The 18,356-nt window shown below is 38.6% G+C and overlaps 1 protein-coding gene across 7 annotated transcripts in view; it reads left to right on the top strand.

The window, feature by feature from the left end:
* creb5b (cAMP responsive element binding protein 5b) overlaps positions 1-18,356 on the top strand; it is a 455,445-nt gene that overhangs the window by 284,499 nt on the left and 152,590 nt on the right. For all 7 annotated transcript variants that reach the window (XM_043689528.1, XM_043689526.1, XM_043689527.1 and 4 more), the window contains one exon: positions 6,371-6,497. In XM_043689528.1, the coding sequence (XP_043545463.1) occupies positions 6,371-6,497 (127 nt within the window). The remainder of the gene's footprint in view (positions 1-6,370; positions 6,498-18,356) is intronic.

Genomic DNA, 18,356 nt, shown 5'->3' with positions numbered 1-18,356 from the left:
AGATTCTTTTGCCCTGAAATACCTGTCTACTGTCTTCTTCATTTCACATCCCCTTAATAAGTATAGTGTCAGAACCAGGGATCTGGGGGTGATTCGAACCACCTAAAAATCAGCAAATTATTGATTGCAAACCAGAAACTCTACAATTTGTTTTAATCAACCTGTTCAGATGTGTTATGGCACACCTCTGGAACAGGTGGAACTTGAACTCGAGCCTTCTGGCTAAAAAGGTTGGGACAATACAACTGTGCCACAAAGGCCCTTCACTTTACACTGTGTAGGCTGGCTTTATTTGGTCCCAAGAGCGTGGTGCTGGAAAAGCACAGTTGGTCAGGCAGCATCCAAGGAGCAGAAAATTCGACGTTTCGGGGAAAAGCCCTGCTTTATTTGCTGACAGGAAGTTCCAATTTTGAGTCCATTACTGATGTGGGTGACAGCCGGCTTGGTACTAGGTGCATACAGGAATCATGCTAAACAGTAAGCAGCACAAAAGGGGTGTGCTGCTTGCATTTCATTCTCTGGGATCAGACTCATTATCATTGCATTCCTGGACCTGATCTCAGGGACTGTCTAATTTATTTCCCAATGGTAATCTTTCAAATATATTCAGCAGAACAGGAAACTAAAATCCAAGCACGAGTGTTGCATTAAAAAATACAGATTAGGAAACAAAGGGGTGTGATATCAACTTCTCCACTCATGGAGAGTGGGATACTCACCTGACCTGTGTAGTCCTGAGTACAATCTCTACATTGAACGCCAGCAGTTCTGTTTTTACATTGAGACTCTGAGTAAATGAAACTGAGAATTAAAAGGTGCAGCTGTTACCAAACAGTCAGGGCTGAGGATTTTGTGAGCCTAAGGAATGTGGCAAGTCTCAGTAGCAATTTCTGTAGCTGGATCTTTGGCAGTGATTTTGTTTTTTTGTTGGCACTTTGCTGACACAGACATGGACTTACTTCTTGTTCCTTTTGAGGTAGTGATATGGTTCCATCAATTCTCTTCCCCCTCCCCCTGTCCCCTGTTAGTGCTTAGAGTATGCCATTCTCTGTGGGTATACTATTGGAAGACATTGTCATGAAGGAGGAGTGCAAAAACACAAGTTGCAGCAAAATAGGCCAAATGTAAGGATTTCAGGCTTGTACGATTTTATTCCCCTCTCTCACTTCCAATGTCAGATAAGCTTTGTCCTGGAACCAGGACAGTAAGGATGATTTCTAATTAATGTAAAATGTCATATTATATCTGTAATTTTCGAAAGAAAGAATACAGTTTTTAGAATTTGTGTCAATGTTAAAAAAAGCAATTGTAATTTTCTGGGATAATAAGGAAAACTTTAATCTGAGGATCCTTGACTTGGAAGCATTAGCAGGAAGGAAATTTAGAAAAAATCTGTGTGGCTGGCAGACACAAAGGAGAGCTTCAAAAAAAGGATTTGGAGGATGAGGGTGATTGGTGCACAGATGCAGACATGAAGACAAAGTGGTCAGAGATAGAAAGAGGAACACAGAAAGGGTTTGTGGGAAGAAAGAGGAGGTGGTCAGTTTTTCCGCTTGGTGAAAAAGGCATAGAAATACATGAAAGTACATTGCAAACTGGCTAAAAAAGATCTAAAACCTGGAAAGGTGCAAGAATAACTGATAGACTGTCAGGTGTTGGCTGAGTTCCTGAAGTGGACAAGCGTGAACCAGCTTATTGTATGGTTGATAGGAAAAGAACTCAAGAAAACTATACCATCAGTCTGTCAATAACTACAGAGAGAGGCTTAGCAGAAGTAGCTGTGAAGCCTGGAGGTGAATACTGTTGTTGGATAGGATTCCTGTTCTATCCTCATGTACAAAGAACAGTAAGTTGTGGACCTGTCCAACACATAGCGCCACATATCACTGAGAGGTTTAATGTGTTTGCTTACAGTTGTATAAGACGTTTCTCTATTAAATTGACAATATCAAACAAAATTTCCATTTTTATTTGAATTATCACTTACCTGTAATTTGTGTTAGCTCTGATTCATGCTACACACTTTAAAAAGTGGAATTGTGTAAGTAATTCTTTATTCAGAGGGCATGGCATCATTCGATTAATTTGCTTCTTAAAATGTTGCTTGCTAGTATAGAACTTAAGCATTGCTGAAAGGAGGGACAGATTGTTCAAGCCTTTCAGCTCACACTCATGAGGACATATACAAGAATACCAAATGTCAAATTATTAAGGTAATTTATATTACAGGAGGAGTACTGTTGTTTGACAAGTCATCTCTGATTTGCTAAGGCTTTGCCACAGACAAAATAATGGGGAACTATAGGCTCCTGAGGTTTCTAGTAATTTAAAAGAGGTGCAAGACTTGAACATGTTCCCATTGTTGACAAAGAAGGGTCCCTGCATATGAATGTATGTCACACAAGTAAGTATAAATGAGCCAAAACCAGAAATTGCTGGAAAAACTCAGCAGGTCTGGCAGCTTCTGCGGACAGAAAGCAGAGTTAATGACTCTTGTTCAAAATTAGTAGTGTCTGGGAAAAAGTGATATATGTCCTGAAGGCAGGGAGTGGGTGGGATAAAGGCTTTATTTTATTATAAATGAGCCATATTATAAGCATGACCAATTATCTTATATTGGTTTTGGTGCATGCTCAGTATTTTTCAGCGACTGGTGCCCAATTGTGCAATCATTCAAAAAAAATTCTACATATCACATAATTGAGAAATGCTGTATATGAATTTCTGTGTGGGTCCAATGCGAGGTACAGAAGAGCATGTTCCTTTGTTTGCTCTTAATTGGTTAAGTAACGACTATTATATTTACCAGCTTTCATTTACAAAACTCAAAACAAAGTAATACATTTGTTGTGAGTTCTGCTTATGTGATGTGTTTGGTATGCATTTTGCATCTTCTCTATGTGGATGTATATAAAATAGTCAAAGTCTCTGACATTTAGTTCTTTCTCATTATTAACACCCCTTGGTGAGCAAAACTTACTAAGTGTACTCTTCCTTTCTTTTCCTTTTGGAAGCTTTTACTATATTTATACATATCTTGCTAATTTTCTCTTAAATTCTAATCCTTCCTTTGTTATGTGGAGGCCACAGTCAGTTCTGGAAGTCAGCTCAGTGACAGTCAAGAGAGATTATTAAAGGCCACCCCTATTGTGGGCAAGTTGGGAAGTTAATTATGGGCATTGGAGGCAGAAAGCTGGGATGCGGAGGGGACAATAATAGTGTAGGAAGGAAACTCATCATAGAGTGTGGGGGAGATAAGAGGGCATGGAAGGAAATGGGATACTGAGGGAAGGAATGTCACTGATGGTCAACCACCACTATGGCCTCAACATGGGGCAGTGCAGCATGATAACTAAAGTGTCAAACCAGAATTCAGGGGTAATGCTGAGAGCTGAAGACTGAAGTAAAAATTGGGTATGGGAACATGTGGAGGCTGAGTACTGATGGGCTGGTCATGGATAGCCAAGAGGAAAGGAGCCTGGAGTTATGGCAGGGGAGGCTCTTTGCTTGCCAGGCTAACCCTGAGATTCACTGCGTCATGTGTGATCTGTTTTGCCTTCCATACTCATGCAAGTCGTATATGTGCAGTGGAAACAAAAATCTCTCCCTGCGATCTAAAAGAGTTGGCTGTGACCTGATCTGCAAGCAGGCAGAGAATTCTATAGGAAAACCATCAGAATTTCCACAGCAACATCTCTAGAAGAAAAATGGCCATCTCAGCTACATCTTAAAATATTGTCTCGGTTGAGAACCAAATGCATACAAATAACTGCTGGACCATCAAACCAGTCATGAATTGTAAACCTTTTATTTCACATGACTTAATTTTTGACCAAATTTACTTCCTTACTTCTTTTACTCTGTTGAATTTACATTAGGTTGTGATTGTATGTGTTGTGTCTCAGGATTTGTATTAAACATTTAATGTATGGCTCAGGTCAGTTTCAGAGCAATCTGCTTGCTTTCTTACTTAGTTAGGAATTCAAGAAAAACATGCTGGCTAATTCTTTACAACCAACACGTAAAAAGTTAAATATATGCATTAGATCGGCAAGTCCATCTTTCAATGTTTTGAAAAAAGCTTGTTGTAATCAAATGAGTCAGGGAAAAATGTGTAAGCCATTCCATCCATCCTCATCTACTGTAACAATGGGAAGGACAAATGGAAGTTGGAGGATTAAAAGATCAAGCAATAAACATGAAACTGTAATAAAGGAAAATAAGTAACTGTTTTTAAAATAAAAATAGTCATTGTTGTAAATATTTTGTTATTAAATGCAAATAAAGAATGATGTGGCTAAGGGCACCTCTCCAGTTTTTGTTCTTAGCTGAAAAATTGACATTGAGGTTCAGTTGCATTGGAAGTTGCCATTCTGTGATTCTGTTATCCATCATTCAAAAGAGATTTCCAATCAAAAACATGGTCATCTCCTATCAGCCTGGATCATATCTGTTGGTTTTAACAATACCAGTAATTTTCTTAACTTTTGCCTTTATGCAAACCTGATCACATGCCAATAAACTGTTAATGCTTTTAAGTATTATTTTCAATTACTTAGATGGAAAAGAGCATTAAAAGTTATTTTGTTTGTGCTGTGAAAAACATCTTGTTAAAGTTATCTAAAATGTGTTTGAATAAAAACCTAAAAATAACCCAGTATGAATCTACCTGGTACATTCCAGGAATGACCGACAGTCACCTGGCAGCCAGTTTGGAGTCACGAGCAGTCTAAAAACAAGTTTTCCAAATTTAAGAAGAATCTAAATCTGAAAATTGAGCTCTGTGTTTTGTTCTTTGTTAGTATTAGAATTTGCAATTTTAATAGCATTGGGTGTGGATGAAATTGGTTTTGGTTTTGGCTGCAGTTGAATAGCATGCTGATGTTCATTGTCAAGGCTTATAGATTTAAGATGATCGCTTGGGTGAGGTATTGGCAGGAGAATGGCATGGATAGAATCAGATTATTTTGATATATTGTATCACTTCAGGAGGTCACCATCTCCAAGACAGTGCGAGTGAACATTAACAAGAGTAATGGGATGAGATCAGTGTTAAACAAACGCAGCAGTAGAGGTGCAAGGATATGGTGTGCGTGTACGAGACAAAGACAAACGGGTATTTGTCAAGAATTAATCAACTAAAGGGCTCACTTTCCTTGATTTAGCACAACATTTAGCTTCAAATTATTTAGTTTTATAAACGGAAAACAAAAGTGCTTGCTGAGTTCCCTTTGGTGTGTTGAAAAGCTCATGTTTCACTGTGATATGTACCTTTCATCATGTGATGAATAAACAATATGATTTTTCATAGTTTTAATTAGATGTATCAATTATATACGGGATATATTTCAGTTTAGAGTATTATTATAAAGCCAACAAACATGAGAAGGAATTTTGATTGCATCCATCAAGAAATGAGGCAAAGCAGGAGTTAAAATAGAAATAGTATTCTTACTACTCAATGTCCATCTATGGTAATATTAAGACTACAGGAAAATACTGTTGATGCTGGAAAACTTAAAAAAAACAGAATATATAGGAACTGCAGATCTGGAAGCATTTGTGGAGAGAAAATTGAGTATACAATTAAGGTTGATGACCCAGTTTGACGAAAAGCCATTGATGTTTAATTAGCATATTTAAATAGGGCCACAATGGTGCACTTTGAAGGATGATTTAAATTAATTGCCATTCTCAGTGTTTCCCAGGTGTCATGAAGCCCACTGGTGGAAATGAAATCATGCTGCAAATTTCTATGAAGCCTTCCTCAGCAGTTTCAATGGAAAAGCAAAGGGACTGCTCTGCCTGGCTCATGATGGGAGCTTTCAGCATCCTTCTGGCTACATCAGTGTCATCCCCATCCCCCATCCTCCCCCCAATATTAACACTAATCCTCTACTGAAGCAACAGTGTCTCTTCCTCCGATGAATTCATTCTCCACCCTCCTGAGGTCACTAACCATCCCACAGCCTCTTCCCAATTGCCAATCTTCCTCGCTGTCAGTTGCGAAGGAGTGCCCCCAAAGACCCGAGGTGTGAACACATGCTGCTGTGTTTACCTCTGAGCTGATTGCCAGGCTGTCTGACTGGCAGGCTACCAGGCAGAAAATGGAACAAAAATATCAACAAAACACTCAGGACCCATTACACCTCCAATGTCAAAAAGCTGGTGTGCGGTATGTGCAGTTCGTCAGATACACATGCCACATATTTCAATCTTTAATCTAATATTTAATCCAATAATTTCCCACCATCATGGAGGGGTTAATATTATGCCATTGTGTTTTTGTTAAGATGCTTTGTGTGTTTTACTTGTCATTCTGTTCTATAAAATTATTTCTGAAGTCCTTCACCTCTTTTTGTTCCCTCAGGCCTGTCCCAGGGTCTCTATCTTCATTACTGCATCTCCACAACAGACAAAGGCAGCCCATGCCAGGCTCCATGCCTGGCAACCTCCCCAATTCCACAATGCCAGTATCTTCTGCAGTATTGATGCCTGTAAGTTTTTGTGATTCTTGTGACTTTAACATTGGGTTTTCCATCTTCTGACTATTTAAATGAAAATTCAAGTAAGTCTAACATTGCACATAACCACCTTATTACAAGTTTGACTTTGACATGGAGATGTTGGCGTTTAGTTCAGATAAATGTGAGGTGCTGTATTTTGGGAAAGCAAATCTTAGCACGACTTATACACTTAATGGTAAGGTCCTAGGGAGTGTTGCTGAACAAAGACCTTGAAGTGCAGGTGCACAGCTCCTTGAAAGTGGAGTCGCAGGTAGATAAGATAGTGAAGAAGGCGTTTGGTATGCTTTCCTTTATTGATCAGAGTACTGAGTACAGGGGTTGGGAGGTCATGTTGTGGCTGTACAGGACGTTGGTTAGGCCATTATTGGAGTATTGCGTGCAATTCTGGTCTCCTTCCTATCGGAAAGATGTTGTGAAATGTGAAAGGGCTCAGAAAAGATTTACAAGGATGTTGCCAGGCTTGGAGGATTTGTATAGGGAGAGGCTGAACAGGCTGGGCTGTTTTCCTTGGAGCGTCAGCGGCTGAGGGATGACCTTATAGAGGTTTGTAAAATCATGAGGGGCATGGATAGGATAAATAGATAAAGTATCTTCCCTGGGGTCGGGGAGTCCAAAACAAGAGGGCACAGGTTTAAGGTGAGCGGGGAAAGATATCAAAGGGACCGAAGGGACAATTTTTTCATGCAGTGGGTGGTACGTGAATGGAATGAGCTGCCAGAGGATGTGGTGGAGACTGGTACAATTGCAACATTTAAGAGGCATCTGGATGGGTATATGAATAGGAAGGTTTGGAGGGATTTGGGCCAGGTGCTGGCAGGTGGGGCTAGATTGGGTTGGGATATCTGGTCGGCATGGACAGGTTGGACAGAAGGATCTGTTTCCATGCTGTCTATCTCTATGACTCTATGTTCTTATTTTAGTGGCAGCAGTTGTTCCTCATGTGGTGTGAGCAAATTAGCTTGCTGAGCGTTGGTTTTCATTTCCTCACACAATACTTTGTCTGACTGGGTTACAATAATATCTCTCTTATGTTTGGAATGAGATTTTTTTTGCATTAGTGCTGCATCAATCTCTCTGAAAGTAGACTGAGCAAAGGTGAGACAAAATGTGATTCAAATCATTAATCTGCTTTATTCACAGATTCACAACAAGTCACAGATTTGTTTAGTTCAGCAGATACAGGAAATCTGAAATAGAAACAGAAAGTGTTATTGAAACTCAGCTGGTCTAGCAGCATCTGTGGAGGGAATAACCAAATTAATGTTTTGAGTCCAATGTGAGTTTTCTTTGGAACTAAATTCTACATATCCTGTCCTGCATTTCAATTTTATTAGTGCATGATTAGTTCACCCAACAGAGTTTAAATGAGATCTGGTTATAAAGTTGCCTCCTGCTCAATGAAAGTAGTTACATTAAAATTGTCTTCATAGTCTTTTATGTATTATTGAATCTCTTAATTTGAATAATGTATAATATTTAAAATGCATTTCTAAAGCAGATGTTGGACAAGGGAGATGATTTACAAAATTACTTAATTGTCTAAAATGAATTAATTATTTTCATTTTTATGGACTGGTTTTTCTTAAAACATGTGTTTGAACACATTTCCCAGAAATTCTGTGGAAATTCTCTGAGCTCCTTTTGTAATTTAGGTGAATGATTTATGAAATCCTTGAAAAACTAGCTTAAAATTTTATCTGGTCTTAAATGTTTTACAATTATGAAGTTTATATTGGTATAATACTAAGATTATTGTAATATAGGTAGGGAATGTAGCATTAAATTTCTGGTAACTTCAGTAGTCTGTGGTAAATCCGATGATATGATTGTTAGAGATCAAGGTGTGTATATTTGAACAAAGTTATGGTCCAACAGGTATATTTGAAAGTACAAACTTTGGGAGCGCTACATATTTAGAGTCAATTACAGTCATCTCTAACTTTACAATGTGTAGACTCTGAGGCTGAGTGTTGTTCCTGGATGGGGAGGGCAGTGTCAAGACAATTCCTGGCTCTGCAAATGGGACCTGGAGACAGTGGCTCAGAAGTTCAGAATTTTGTTTCAGGGTGAGGAGCTTCTATGTTTTGTGTAGTACATAGAAGCCTGGAGCAAGAGTAGGTCATTCAGACCTTAGATCCTAATTTTCCATTCAATGAGATCTAATTATAACCTCAAGTCCACATTTGTGACTACCCCAATAATTTTTCACCCCTTTGCTTTACAAGATTTCACCTACCTCTGCCTTATAAATATTCAAAGTCTATTCTTTCATCAACTTTTCAGGAAGAGGGTTCTAAAGACTCATGAGTCTCTATGAGAAAATAACTTTACCTCACTTCTGTTTTAAATGGGTGGCCCATGATTTTTAAACAGTGTCCCTTAGTTCTGAATTTTCCCATCAGAGGAGTAGGCAACCCTGGAAAATGATCAGATGCTGCTGGGCATGGAGGAAAGCCAATCAAAAGACTGTCCTCAACGTACTGAGAGTTAGTCAAAGATATGAAAATAAAATGAAAACCAACATCAGTCGTTGCCCTTCAGACCCCCTTATTTGTCCCATACACTTCTGATGTGCTATCAATGCCAAATCATGTAATATTTACAACCCCCACCCCATCCACCACATGACTATCCCCCACCCCATAAGTATAATGTATAACGAATGGGTGCAACAACATTTAAGAAGCTTAACACCATTCAAGACAAGGGGTGTGGATAGGATAAATAAAGTTCTTTTTCCCTGGGGTGGGGAAGTTCAGAACTAGATGGCATAGGTTTAGAATGAGAGGCGAAAGATATAAAAGGGACCTAAGGGGTATCTTTTTCATGCAGACGGTAGTGTGTGTATGGAATGAGCTGCCAGAGGAAGTGGTGGAGGCTGATACAATTGCAACATTGAAAAGGCATCTTGATGGGTAAATGACTATGAAGGGCTTAGAAGGATAAGGACCAAGTGCTGGCAAATGGGACTAGATTAGGTTAGGATATCTGGTCGGCATGGATGAATTGGACCGAAGGATCTGTTTCCGTGATGTACTTCTCCATGGCTCTATGATTGACACCTCATAAATCATCTTCAACATTGACTTCCTTTATCTCCTTTGCAATGTAGCTGCAGTTTATACCATCTTCAACATGCACTTCAGTAACTCATCAAACTCCCTGCTGCAACACCGTATGTATCTGCGACCTTGACTATTTAGAAGGACAAGTACAACACCATTTGCAAGTTCCCCTCCAAGTCACAAACTCTCTAACTTGGAACTTGAAATTTGCTCTTCCTTCTCTGTCACTTGCTCAAAATTCTAGAACCCCTTTCCTAGTCTCACTGTGGTGTCCCGGTACCTTATGGTTGCAGTGGATCAAAACATAACCTCACCACTACCTTCTCCAGAACAATTAGTAATGTGCAATAAATGCTTGTCTAACCAATCACATTTACATCCTGAGAGTGAATATCAAAGAAAAACTCTGTAGCCAGCTAAGGTTTCTAGGATATTCATCTCAGCCAGTCGAGAAGAAGAATTGGCTTAACTGTCAGGGTGGTGAATTTAAGGAACTCTCCAAAGATTGAGATGGTCACTTAGAAATGGTAACTAAGAGGCACTAATTGGCAGAACAGGGATTGGGCAAATCACTGGTAACTGAAGGACTATAATTCTATGGAGAGTGAGATGGGTGATAATTTTACAAAAGATATTCACTTTCTCCAGCTTAAAGTATAAATTGACTACAAAATGAAAATAGTGTTTCGTCAAAAGTGCATTCATAGCCAAGAGTCAAGAGTACCTCTATTTGTCATTTCTACCATATACAACTGATACAGTAAAAACAAGACAGCGTTCCTCCAGGACCAAGGTGCTTCTTGGATAGCACGATCATACACAGGGCGGCATTATGTGCATTTGTTGTTGCAGTACAGGTTTGAAAATGTGAAATTTTGCGATGTCACTCTTTCAGCTAATTACTGAAAGCTTGAATCTCTTTTAAATGTTATGTATCTTATGTGGATCATAACAAATATAAAATACACAGAGACTTTTTTTAAAGAAACGAATAACTACAAATGTTAGATTCTAAATAAACACAATGTTTTGGAAATGCACAGTAGGTGAATCATTAATTTGAAATAATAAATATAAGCATTTACATTTTAGAAGATTTATCTTTATCACAAATTTTAAAAATGCTTTCAAGTAATTTAATAGCTGAAAGTTTGGAAGGTTGAAATATCTTGGGAAAATTTCCTGACCTTGCATGTTTAAAGGGCAGCCTCTCTTACTGAGGTGCACTTCAGCGGTTTGGGTGTGAAATATTTATAGTTTCTGTATCCATTTCAATAGAAACTATTGCATAGAGAATTGTGCAAAGCACATGCTGAAATTTTTTGCCTGCTTAATGCAGGTATTTCTTCATTGCTTCTTTTTATTTCGCAGTACAGGATGCCTCTATTCTCAAAAATGCCGTTAGAGGCAACTGCAACAGTTTAAGCATCTGTTGTGAATTATTTCGGTGGTACTAAAAACCTCCTCTGGTGGGAATTCAGGAAAAAGTTAGATTATTTCTGGCATTCAATATTGATCTTTGCATTTGAATGTGATTTCTGGAGACCTGGCCTCACAAATTTCATCTTAATTTTTTTTTTAACCACACTTAGCCTGCGGGCATTTTCTCTTACCATAAAGTTCTTGGTAACATTTCCCCAAATTTGGACTAATTACTGATGCATGATATTTATGCATAAAGAGTAATTTTTGATTTTCAAATGGAAGAGCAGTGTTGAACATCTTTTTCAATAAGTCCTTCATAGAATACAGTTCATCTGCTGAATCTCTTAAGCACTTCAAAGAAAGCAAACTTTAAATCAGTGGCAATAGTTCAATGATACAAAAGGGTATACCTTGCTCAGAGGAGAGATGGAATTGAGTTTTATAGTTTGAGTACTTAGCTGCTAAAGATTTTGTAACCAATAAGAAGCCAATCTGAAGGCAGAGGCTTAGGATGATGTTTTCAGAGAGTTTACAATAATGTTTGGAGTAAAAATTAATGATAGAAAATTGGCAACCCATGATGTCAAAGGAAAAGAAGTCAAGCAATGTCTAAATGGGCTGCCAGCTTGTATTGCCTGTTGTTCTAGCATCTAAGGTCAACCTCATCCTCTGACATGTGTACAGAACTTAGACAGGTGCCAGATTCAAACCTTGGCCAATGCTCAGTTTCTTCGACTAAGCTGCAAGTGGCGATAGAGACACTTCAACTGGTTTCAGTAATTTTAGAGTAGAAAGGCAAAAGGTGGCTAGCATTCTTGACACTGATTATTAATCTGTGACCCTCTACTATAATGGAGTGTACATGTGAAGACTTTGGGTATGGAAAAAAAACATAGCTTCTTTACCAAGACTCATTGTTAAGAATTTCTTTGGGACAAAGTCTTGAAGTTCTTGTCTTTATAAATGAGCTCCTGTAAGATGTCAATGGCTCAATGCAAGATTTGAAAGTAATAAAAAAAATTCATATGATAGCTATACTTAAAAGGGAGTTGTTAAAGTGTGCCAGATATGTCGGGGATGAATCCTTATTTTAATCTTTAATTATACCTTTCCCTATGCTAACAACAACTAGATTATTAGAAACTCTAACTGTATTAAAGCCACCTCCTCCTCTTCTTAGCAGAGCACCATTTAGATAGCAATTTTCATGGAGTCAGTCATGTTATTTACATAACTCAAACCAAGGAATTTTTCTCTGGAATTTAGTGTGGAGGCAACATTGGACTCTAGTTTTGAGCAATTCTAGATTTTCAATTTTGACTTTTTCTGCCATTGAAATGTGCAATTTTTCAACCAACTTATTAACGTATATTTTAGAGTTAATTTTCTGCCCAAATGATGATTGAGTCAACCACAAGTCGCTATTATTTTCATAAAACCATCTAAGTTAAGTGAGAGTTGTGCACAGTTCTGTCAATGTTTAGAGAATGAGACAGAGATATGAGAAAATCAAAAGAATATTAGAACATATAGCAAGAGTAATGGAGAATAGGTTTATGCTTAGGCTTCATTATGCATGGAAACAGCCAATACCTAGAATAATCTGACACTGCAATTTGACAATGAACTGGAGAATTACATGTTTGAAAAAATGTAAGAACCGTAGAACTATATATGGGAAAATATTTAACCAAAGTAAGTCTGTTATACTGCAGATTTTTCCTATTGTAGTCCTAGGGTAGAAACAGATATAAAAGCAGATTAGTTATTGCACCAGAATTACTGACTAAGACATTTAGTTATCATTTAAGTTCATGATCAGTGAAGTCATGTCTTCGCAATCCTTTAATAACATCTCACTCTCATTAGTCACCAATAACAACATTCATTTCTGTATTAACTTTCGTATAAAAATTCCCATGCAGCTTCATGCAGGCATAATAAGAAAAATATATATGCTGAGCAGCTTGATCAAAGATGTATTTTATAGAATGTCTTAAAAGAAGTAGAGGCTGAGAGGTTAGGAAGAGAATTCTCGTGTGTGGGCCTTGGGTTTGGGTGAAAGTGAAATGGGGAGGTGTGACTTGAGGTTTGAAGAAATTTTCAAAAATGGTGAGACATAAAGAAATCCAAAAATGAGAGTGTGCAGTTTAAATCCGGAGGACCAGGAGTTAATATAACCAAGTGAGTACAGAGGAAAATATGCAATCACTCAGAGTGTAATTCATGACTTTGGTTGAAGACTGCTGCTCTGGAGGAGAGTTGACACCTAATTGAAAACATTCAAACAGTAAGCTGCAGAAAAATAGCTTTGGATCTGGAAGACCATGAGTTGTTCCAGAAACTTGGAATGCGAAACCAGGTTAGAGGTTAAGGGGAGGTTGTTTAGGGAAGAGATTGATGTTGTTGGTTTTGAAAGAGATAGAAATAATCTTGTCAAAGGAAACCATGTACAATGTCAGAGAGCAGAGATTCAGGAAAGGGAAGTCTATGGCCATCAATTTATTTGAAATAGGAAGCCAGGGTGAGGGGTCATCATGGATCAAAGGCAGCATGGGGCGAGATGGGAGAGAACCTACAGAGAGATACAGGTTGAGGGTTAAAGCAGGGTGAAGTTTGGTGAGTAGTTTGATTTAGTGCATAAAAGGAAAATAAAAGAAACAGCTGAATAGATTATTTCAATTTTGATGTCACAGAATGTCATTAGCTCATGCTTGTGAATGGAGCTTGGAGAGGCAGGGGAGAGGTAATTTAAGATGCTTTTGCATTGGAGAAATGACATGAAGATTAACTTTCTCTGAATTTTGAAGAATTTCCCACCATCCAGCCTCCAGCAAGGACACAGCAGTTATTGCAGAAATCGTTTCAGAACCAATACTTCAAATTATCTAAGTTTTATGCAATAAAGTATATTGTTATCAAAGAAAGTCCCTCTTCTTCATGGTGGTGTATCCTCTCCCACTAATCACTGAACAGGCTCAAAGCAAAGGCAAAAGGAGAATTGGTGGCAGTGAACCACCTCAAACAACATTTAACAAGTACCACATAGCAGTAGAGGTGGCAAATTCCAAAAGGTACCAGGAGTGGTCGTCTGAGAAAATGCCAAGTAGTTGCAATGGTGTGGATCTGTCCCCACCATGATGAGAAGCATCCAGAAGAAAATAAATTATGTTAAGCAAATGAGTTTACCACAATCGAACATAACTGCTTCAAGAAAACAAAGACAGTCAGTCAGCAACTTGAACAAGATTACTGGTGGACAGAGACAGCAGCAGTTGGGGAAACAGCAAAGTGGTGAACTTTGCACTCCAAAGGCAAAATCATCATTCAGAAGCTGGTAAAGAGTGCTGGGGGCAGATGTGTAGGCCAGAAAAACAGAGAAAAACCAATGAACTTAGAAAAGGAGGATCTGTCAGGAGGAGCAGACACTCTATGAGGTAACATTAGAGATCTTTCAGGAAAGATGGGAAATAAAATGTCCATTTTACCCAGGACAAAATGGGAAAACTCCATCATGGCTGTAGAAGCCAATAAATTGTAGAAAAAAAGGGGATCCATCAGTTTGATCATTGAAAAGATGGGGAAATCCTGACAAAGGTGGGAAAAAATCCAGTAAGCAATACAAAAATACAGTGTTAGAAGGAAACAGATTTTAAAAGCTTTAACACTGTAATACTAGATAAGAGAGGTAATCATATTTAAACTTTATTGAAAAATTCAATACTGTGTTCTGGAAATAGAGTTAAAAAGATGACCAACAAAGGAACATTCCTTTGGTGCTAGGACTAGCAAACTCTGCAGTCATTCAATTTAAATCAGCATTGGGTGAGTTCAAGGATACAGGTTTAAGGAACAGCAAATTCAAAGCAATATTGAAATTATACGGATTTAAAATAGTTTTATAACAGTAAGGTTAATCAGCACATTGAGAAGAAATAGACAAAGGCATAATGCTTCCTAGCATATTTAATGTTACAGAAGCTCTGTACAGCACACAAAGTTGGTCTCATGGAGATGTCAGTTCTTAAGATGACCTCAAAGGTAAATGCTAAGACTGAACTTGAGCAAGTTAATACCCTATTGCAATCAGTTGATATTTTTATTAACAGACAGAACAACAGAGTACAGACAATTTTGAAGATATTCTAAAAACTTATTGTTCATTTTACCTGAATTTCACTCATTCTATGTCACAAACAGTCTATATGTTAAGACAAGGAGTTTTTCTCTTGATTATGGATGCAGCAGATGTGTCTGCACTGGCTCCCTAAGGTCCGAGTAATTATGCTTGAGTGAATCTAAGTCCACTTATTGCAACCATGCAATAAACTTTCTTGTTGTCTAAGAGCAGTGTGTTTTCTGTAGACACTCCACCATGATATATCTTCTGCCACTAGTCATTGGATGGCCCTAAGCTGACATAGAAGGATGGGAGGCTGCAAACTACCTCAAAAACACCTCAAATACAGCATACTGGTAGAAGTGGCAAATGTCACAAGGTACTAGGACTGGTCATCTGGGAAAGTACCACAGAGAGAATGATTAATTTGTCCAGTACTTATACATATTCCCATTGGTCAGACTTTGTCCAGCTGCAGATCAACATGACAGCATTTTTTTCTGTAACAGAAAATCTAAAACATGCACATTGCACATTCATTAACAGCAAACTTCCTTTCCTACAGAAGCATGCAATGTGGTCTACTAAAGGTGCTTCCATAGGAAGTGTTTTCTAAGCATAAAAAAACTGGTTTCCTAGAAAGGTACATATAACTGGCAGCTGGCCAGTTTCTCATGATTAATCTGTAACTGAGGATAACCAGTGATGTAATAATTCCAGTGTAATACTTAATGCAATCTGTTTATAGTAATTATATCATTAGTTGAAAAATAGCTTCAAGTGTCACTTAACAGTGGAAATTTTCTGACGGCAGATTATGACTGACAGGACAATTTGAGATAGCAGAGATAGCTAAATTGGTAGCAAGTGCATCTACCTGGCTCAAAACTGAACTTGACATTTATTTTTCATTATATCCCTATTCATTATCTTTCTCTATTTTTAAGAAGGGTCATCACTAATTTTGCATTTCATGTTCAAATTATGGATGTAAAACTTAGTGATATTGTGCTGAGTATTCAGCCTTAAATTAGCTGCATGACCATCCATAATACCAGGCATTTGAGCCAGTGCAGCACCTGTTATATTGGTTTAGGTATCAAAAAAGAAATCCAGGATCCATTCCTATAACAGGGATTAATCTTTCTGAATATGCATATAGTGGGAACCACTCTTGAATGAAACATTGTTTGCTAATGGATCAGCTATTTCTCAGGATGCGCAGATTTGCGTGCATGTGGAAGGGATCACTGCAGTTTTGAAATGTATTTACTTGAATGTAGATCAGATACAGCGTAACTCCTTCTGGCTCCAAACTAAAAGCATAGACTGCTGCAGCCACCGCTTGCTGACCCAGCTGCCCATTCCATCAATGCTTTTCTCCCTCTCTTAGTCTTCTCTCCTTCCAGATTACAAACATAGCTCTCCCAGTATCCTACCTCTCTCCCAGTGGTTTATAGTTTATCTGCAGTCCTGACCACCCATTCTCACACAATTGCCCCTTTCCCTCACAAATGTTAATCCATATCCCCTCTTTACTGAGTGTTTTCTCCTTTCTGACCATTTATCATCACTCCTGGTCAGCACCTCCATCCAAATTTACCCTTTATCTCCCAATTGCTCAACTCCCCCCTCACAGTTCCTCTCCTCTCTAACAATTTGCTGGTAATGTTGGGACAATTTCCTGAGAAGTGATATTGTTGAGTAGCTTTAACTTAGTAACTTCTTTCAACCTTCTTTTCACATCTGCTTCCAATGTGCATAGTGTAGTCAATATTTCCTGTCAAGGAAGCTACAGTGCCATCTCTAAGTGAGAGTTTCCTGAAGTGCAAACAGACTCCATCACAATAAAGATGGATGTTAGGTTTTACATATTAGTAAGGAAAACGAGATCGTATTTCACTTGGAAAATAAGAATCTAAAAGGGTAAAAGAGCAAAGGGATCTGGGAGTTTAAATACACAAATCACTAAAAGTTGAGGTATAGTTCAATGAGGCCATAACAAAAGCAAATCTAGCACAAAAGTTTATTTCTAAAGGGATATAATTGAAACATAAAGAAGTTATGCTAAACTTGCATTGAACTTTGGTTTGACTGCCTGTGGAATACTATGTTCAATATTGATACCCACACTATAATAGGGAGCACTAGAGAGAGTGCAAAGACAATTTACAAGTATGATACCAGAAATGCAGTCGTATGCACCTTGAGAGGATCGATTGTCTGGGTTTGTTATTGAAAAGCGATTTGGCTGAGGAATGGCCGACTTGAGGCATTTAAACCGATGAAAGCTTTTTTATAGATCATTGTGAACAAAATCTTGTCTTTTTTTAGACTAAACGTGGAGGTGAACATACAAATGGGAGGTACTTCTGTTCTGGTGCATGCCAGGTTTCTCCATGCAATACAGTCTTCTCAACTCATTGCATATCCATGTGTGAGAAAAACATCAAATTTTATGGGCAGATGGCCAGGATGATCTGGCCCCCATTTGAAACATCTGGACTCCAGTTTCTGGACAATATATTTAAAAGGCTTCTGGATAGCAATATTTTCTCTGTAGTCGCAGTCCTCAACCTTTGCCCATCAATCCTGCCCCTCCCTGGAAATGTTGGAGGCCCAGAAAAAAGAAGCATAATTATTCAGTGATGCCCCGAGGTTCTCCTGAAGGCTATCCAGGAGCATAGGAAGTGTTTTTCCTGAGGATGAGTTTGCGATTCCTGCATCAAAGTGCATGGTTGCATCAATAGACTAGATGCTGGTTGTTGTGGAGAGCCAGGTCCAGAAGAACAATCAGTTAATGGAGAACATTACACCTTTGCTTGAACCATGGGTGCATTCGTTCCATAGTTAGACAAGTGGTGACTGAGTGACCTTGACCTCTTTCCAGGTACCCTACCCAAAATGACTGCATACTTAGAGAGAGAGCAACAACAAGGCACTCAGAGATTGTCATCTCAGGACACTCCAAAAGTGCCCTGCATCACCAAATCACCTCTGTCAAGAACACCTCCATCAGGTCAGGCTGAGGAGCTTGCACCTAGGTTCCTAGGCAGAAGATGAGGCGCTCTTCCTCCAACCGTCGTGTTGCTATGGTCTGGCGATGGAGGAGTCCAAGGACCTGCATGTCCTTGGTGGAGTGGGAGGGGGAGTTGATGTGTTGAGCCACGGGGTGGTTGGGTTGGTTGGTCCGGGTGTCCCAGAGGTGTCCTCTGAAAC

The sequence above is a fragment of the Chiloscyllium plagiosum genome, chromosome 5 (assembly GCF_004010195.1).
Source record: "Chiloscyllium plagiosum isolate BGI_BamShark_2017 chromosome 5, ASM401019v2, whole genome shotgun sequence".
In the NCBI taxonomy this organism is placed as follows: domain Eukaryota; kingdom Metazoa; phylum Chordata; class Chondrichthyes; order Orectolobiformes; family Hemiscylliidae; genus Chiloscyllium; species Chiloscyllium plagiosum.
This window is presented reverse-complemented; position numbering and strand designations above follow the sequence as displayed.